Source organism: Hakea prostrata, chromosome 5 (genome assembly GCF_041222555.1).
Source record: "Hakea prostrata isolate BN-2017 chromosome 5, UWA_Hpros_2, whole genome shotgun sequence".
Lineage (NCBI taxonomy): Eukaryota > Viridiplantae > Streptophyta > Magnoliopsida > Proteales > Proteaceae > Hakea > Hakea prostrata.
In genome coordinates, this window is record NC_142604.1 from 54643792 (window position 1) to 54650432 (window position 6641).

General features: G+C 37.0%; 1 protein-coding gene across 1 annotated transcript; it reads left to right on the forward strand.

Annotated features, from left to right (window-relative positions):
* Window positions 1-89: 89 nt before the first annotated feature.
* LOC149016597 (TonB-dependent heme receptor A) lies at window positions 90-6641 on the forward strand. The gene is made up of 2 exons (XM_089154696.1): window positions 90-277; window positions 6104-6641. Exons 1-2 carry the CDS (start codon window positions 205-207, stop codon window positions 6319-6321), a joined length of 291 nt encoding a protein of 96 aa, XP_089010822.1. The 5' UTR covers window positions 90-204; the 3' UTR covers window positions 6322-6641.

A 6641-nucleotide genomic window follows, 5' to 3' on the forward strand; every position in this document is an offset into this window, starting at 1 on the left:
AATCCAAATGAAACTAGGGTGTCCACGTAAAAAATCAACGGCCGCGAGTACTGGATGAACCCCCAAAATATAATATATTAATATGCTCTCGGCGAGTTATCGCCATTCCGCGATACTAGGGCAAGAGCAGCCGGTGATTGCAAGAAAGACAGAGATCGAAGCTTAGATTTTTCTGCGTTTTGGTTTCGTTTGGTGCTTGATTCCATGGCTTTGAACACTGGATTAAGGTTCGGGTTGAAGGTTTTGACCTCTGCTGAATCTGCCCTATCAAAATCAGGTCAGCCTTCTTTCTCATTTCGCAATCCATTGTTCTCTGTCGATTGCTTCAGACCTGTATCTACCAATTCATTTCTAGTTACGTATCAAAGGTAGTCAAAAACATCACATCTTGTGTGGCCTGTCGGTTCGTGTTGGTTTTAGTTGCAGTGCCTCGTTTACACTTGTATCTATAATGTAGGGCAAGTCCCTCTTTGGCCCAATATCTTCATGGAATATTTTATTTGTGTCTATTGATGAAAGCGACTTCACAGACTCATTCAAACTTTCAAGCGTCTCTCTCTTCTCTACTGGTTCAACCAAGTCCCTTTTCTGATCATCATGAATACAGGCCAGCGCACTTTGTAGGGGTTGAAACACCAAAATACTCATGTAGATCAAAGAATAACAAATTGCATTCTCTACTGAACAAATAAACCTGAAACTATAATGCAGTTTTAGAAAGCAGTAACAAGAAGTAATTTCTTTACCTTCAAACGCACAGTTTGCTTAAATCCAACATTGAAACCCTCTTGTGCCGAAGCTTCTTTTCCAGTTGTCAGGCCATCACGATAGCCAATCTAAAGATCCATCAAAATCTATTAACCAATTTGCATAAGTAGGAGTATAAATCATCATTGCTCAATTTATAAGGATACCGATCATGCCTCCATTGCCACACTCTGTCCAAGTCAGATGCCCTATGTTGTCCATTTTCCGAACTATCAAATAGATATCCATCTTCACACTATGAATCATCATCATAGAATTCTAAAAAAAATGATTTTTAATTTATTCGAAGGTAAAAGGAACCAAAGCTAAGAGAGCCAGAGGAAAAAAAAGGGAACTAATTCAACAAAAACTCCAAATACAAAGTGCCAAATGAAGAACTAAATGAAATATTTTTCTGCTTAAGTGGGAGAAACTCCTTTGCACACCATTGAGGGAGTGCATATAAAGTTCCCAAAGGCAAGAAGCCATATTCTAAAAATGAAAGGCTCTCATTTTCGTGGTCAAAGCTACCTGCCATACACCACATACGTGGTGCAACATGAAAAAATAAAATTTCATATCCATCCTGAAGCTGACAACAAAAGTTAGGTCCATCTAATGAAATTTGAAATTTAGAATGAGGAATATGGCCATCAGTTCAAACAGTCACGTACATATGGTTCCATCCTAATGACTTCCAAAAGGATGATAAAAGAAAGCCTATAGGATGTGCTAAAGATACAGCCATAAACATATTCAAACCTAAGAATGTGTCATGCATCCTCCTAAAGATATCATGCATCCTAAGAATGTTGATATGCATTATCCCCTACTACTTAGAACTCAGCAGGCAGGACACCATTCAATATTAAAGCAAGGGTAACCTTTCAATTTAGATTCTAGATTAAATGAATTTCCATTTGCAGGGGTTCAGCAAGATAAATATTGGTAATATTGGTAGGTATTTGAACCTTTACATGCAAGCTACAACTGCAGAACAGCCTAGGAGATTTTAGGTCAATGGAGTTAAAATTGAGGTTCTGCTTGAGTTTCATTCAAAACTCATGACTTTAAGTGAAAAAGCGACCTGGTCGAACGTGTTGTCCAGGTTTTGCATGTTTCGCAAGTTTTGACCAAGTTTCAACGAAATTTCGAAGTTGCGATCAAAACTTGTGATTTCTTTTCGGTATCTCCATGTTTCGTTTCAACCTTTTCAAAATGCAAAATTTTGACCGAAATTGGTACTTTGACTTTGGGAACTATGTCACCTTAAATTCTGAATTAATCCCTATTAAGTTAATTGCATTTTGCTTTATCTATAAATTCTCCTACAAAATGAGTTTAAATCCAAGTTCTTTATGGATTTGGTGGAAGAATTGACCTCCTGAAGAGATTCTTTACAATTATTCACCTATGCAATTATTTGTTGTGTGGTTTGCTTGAAATTGGCCTGAAGTGATTTGTAACAATAATTCATTGAATCAAGACCTCGTAAGCAATGGAAATTTACTCTATTTTTTTTATTGGACTGAAAAATTCAAAATAATTTCCAAATGATGAAATATTTACACGCACAATTTTGAATCTTGATGGTTGAAAGTCTTCCCCCTTCTTCTTTTCCTTTTTTTTTTTTTTGGGGGGGGTTGTGGGGGTTGGGGTTGCATGTGGTATACATTGTGGGGTGTTACTTCTTTTCTTTCTGTTTTTTTGTGCTTTGTATCTTCTTAATGCATAGTCATTGTTGTGGGAGATATGTTTGATCAGATGACAATTCTATTATATATCGCATCCTACCAAAGTATGTGTTCGGTGTTCCACAGTTTTCTGTCCAATTTTCAGATATCGATAATGCCCATGTTTGAGATCTCACGAGATGTCTCGCTTTTTTCAAATGGCGAGATGGGATAAAGGGTGAGATTCCCACAACTCGCTCGAGATGTTGCCCATCTTGCTATGTCTTGTTAGATCTTGCTATATCTTGTTGGAACTCTCAATCTTTGTCCATTTCTTGTGGATTTCAGCTGGATTGTCACTTGTAACTACTCCTAGCACATCTACAACACTAAAGCAAGATCAATCATTCTATGCTTGTCTTATGAACTTATGATTTATGACTTATATAAAACTTTTAATTGTTTAATAATTTTATTATTCTATTCTTGAGTGTCGAGATTGTGATACTCATATGGATGGAGTTCTAATGACATTTAAATTGTTTGATGTATTTGATACACTTGCTTTTCATTTATGTTTTAAAGGTGCTATATTGCATGGTATATAACTTTGCATTCTCCAATCCTGCAGTATTTCGGTTTCACACTTAGAACTCATACTTAGGGTTGCCTTCTCCCAAATCAAGGCCATCAATATGTTTAGAAGGCCTAAATTAGGTTGACTACCAAGTTTGAGCCCAACTTGAACCCTAAAACCCACCTAGATGAGCCATCGATTAGGCAAAAAAAAAAGAGAAGAAGACCATATCTCAAATGAGATCTCGCCAAGTTGGTGAGACCTCTGTTTTTTGAAGGGGCGAGATCCCGTGGTTGATGCAGAATTGAAGGCATATATAAGAAAGAAATGCCTAATGGGTCAGGCTCATCAAAGGCCTAAAACTATCACCCAAATCAGCCCATGGCTTTCATGGGCTTGGAGTCTTGGACTATCTTAGTGGGTTAAAGTCAACTCACATATTTTGATCTCCATGGTCTAAACCTATGCCTAAGTCCAATTCCTGAAAAGTCAATAAAATGGGTTGTGCTTTGAAAATAAAAAGAACCCGTTGTCAAAGGAGTTGTCCTTTGTCAAGAGTTAGGTAATAGTTGAGTTATTAATAGGTCGGTGTTAGCTAGTGGTTGGATGTTACAATTAATGTTTGTCTCTTTAGAATACTATATAAAGAGACTTATGTAGAAGGGTGAGACAAACTCAATATTTGAAATCAAATTGCTTTGTTAGCTATTATTCTCTTTAGAGAACCTTGTATTTGATCAAGGTAGGTTGGTGTTTGATCTAATTGATCCTCCTTGCGGTGTGAAGCCTGGGTGTTACTTTGTTGTTCTTATTGTTCTCTCAATTCCCTCATATTATCCTTTTAATTTCTTCTTCATATTTCTGCCTCTGTTTTGAAGACCTATTCAGTCCGTATTGTTAGCTACTGTCCTTGTAATACCGCTCTAGTTTTTAGCCTACTTTCACAGCTGAATTCTGTATCATCCTAAGTCTATCAAATCTGAAATTTATTCTCTGTGAAAGATCCTATTTGGCTACTGTTTTGTTCAATCAAATACAGTACTACATTACTGGCAAGTGCGAGTTCTTGAACCATGATAATGCCTTTCATTTTGGAAGACTAACTCCATGTTTCAAATACGCATTCTGCTCCTCCACTCCCCTGCATGTTTTCACAATATATTTCTCTCTTGGGTAAAAGAGACATGGGAATAAACTCTCCAAAAGCCTCACCGTGTGTCTCCCCTTTTCCTCCTGCTACCACCATTATCATTGTTAATCTCCACTTTGAACTAGCCATCAAAAGCTGCTGAGTTTATGGAACAGTGACCGAGTCAAAGACATCGGAAGTGGGATTCTTTGGAACCATAAAAGTCCACCCCTGCTCAAACCTTGGGATTCTTTGGAACCATCAGATTCTCGCTTGTAAAACAGCCTCATGCCCGTGTTTCTTATACTCTCTCCTTTTACATACTCACCCTTTTGTTTATTGCAATTACCCATTCCTCGCATTTCCCATCTCATCTCTCACAACAAACTTGGTTTTAGTAATCAAATCAGTAAACAATAGGGATATGCATTGTGCTCCAGTTCCTGCTGGTTTTGATCTTGGATACTAATCATTTCTTTTTTATTGATCCTAATGAGGTTATCATTTTATTTATTAATTTAGCAGGGGCGGATGTCACCTCTTAATCCTTGGAAATCCCTGTTCTCTGTCTATTTTTGATTCATTCAAGACTGGATGTTATAGGCTTATAGCCCATTCTACCTTTCTATTCAGTTATTCCACAGATGGAGGAAAAATTATCATAGGCTCAAAGTAGAGAATAGTAACCACACATACAAGGATGAAGTGCTGGAAAAGATAGAGATGCAAGACACTCAAAAAAGGAGATGGAAAGAGAACAGATTCATATGTGATTGTTGTGGTCTATGATTTGTTATATGCATTAAATTCTTTTCGTACACTCAATTAGATTTTAGGCTTCCATAAAAGAGAGCATACTGGACCTTCCTATCCATTAATCATGATCGTATTATCTGTTAATCATGATCCTTTGGTTGGTCAATCTTGGAAGATCCCAAAATGTACCCAGACTTAAACCAAATGTCAAAAGGTTGCACTGTAGTCCTTGACCTTCCATTCGTTTTCAACCGCTGAGCATTGCACCCTAGTTCATGAGGATTACTAGCTGTGTTCCACTCTTCTGTCTGTGCCTGCAAATTGTTATGCTATTATTGCATTCAATGTGATTAACTTCCCCGTTGGTATTCTTGTTCTGTGGATGTTCATTTTATTTTCTATTCTCAAATGCAATCCTTGGTTTTATTTTTCATGCTGGACAGTTTATTCATGAGAGAAGAAGAATCTGCATGATTCTTGGAAGGATTATAGCACTGATGATGTTGGATGTATGGTTCTCTTTATTTAAAAACAACAATCTATGTGTTATTCCTTGTTTCTCTGGAAGTTTGAGATCTTGACATATTCATTTTCATGAACATACATGTCATACACAAGTGGCCCGTATTCCTTGGTTTTTTTAAAGATTTGCTTTTATTTTTCGCTTAAAGCTTTTGACTGTGTTTTCAATTTTGAATTTTTACATCAAACACTCCAGCAATATGCTTCACTAACTCTTTTAAGAATTGCACTATCTTCAATGTGGAGAAGTGTCATGCTGTGATTCAATTTGTTGGTTAGTCAACCCTAAAACAATCTCTGCCAAGACATATTATTCCATGTTTGGTTGTATAAGTTCAGTTAACATTTCATCTAAATCCCTTCAATTTGAAAAATAAAATAAAAAATCAATCTCATTACTGAGAATTTTTTGTAGTTTATACGATCAAGTTGTATAATGGCTGTCAAGTTTCCTTTTGGTTAACTATGTTCATTCTCTTGTAGTTTCGCTTGCAAGCAATGAACCCCCGGTATTTGATTTTGTAGAGGGTGAAAGTTAGCATGCAGATTCATTCTTGTTCAACTGTGGTACCCCAATCAATATTTAGGTTTCCCATTCGTATTACTCATTGATAAATGCCTGATGATATTCTGTTATATGCTGATTCATGTTCTAGTAATATGTGCCCTTACAATGAGTGATAATTTTGTTGTGAACAGTCAGCCGAGGATTCCACTCAACTGGAGTGAAGAGAATGGGAGGAGGACACGGCCATGATGAGCCATACTACCTCCATGCAAAGCACATGTACAACTTGGACAGAATGAAGCATCAGAAGTTGACTATGTCTCTTGCTGTGTTATCAGCCTTCAGCATTGGCGTGGCTGTTCCTATCTGGGCTGTCTCCTTCCAACAGAAGAAGACTGCTTCTGGTTGAATTGTCATGTACTGGTGGAAATAAGAGGATGCATGAGCCAACTTTTTCCTCCACCAGAGCAATGCAAAACTTTATGTTGTTTCTTAGCTTTTCCAGAAAAAGATAGGACTTTTAGCTCTAAGGTAATTACAGTGCTATGACTATGAGAGGACATGAAAGGCAGGAAAACTCACATACCCAGGTGTCATCATTTTTGAGCAGTTCACTTCTCTTATTGGCTGCTTATGAAATCTTGTTTGTGTTGGGTTTTTCAGGTGTCTCACTTTCAGTTTGATGTATTTGTCCTAAGAACTAATAGGAGTGAAATTTGCTAAATTTTA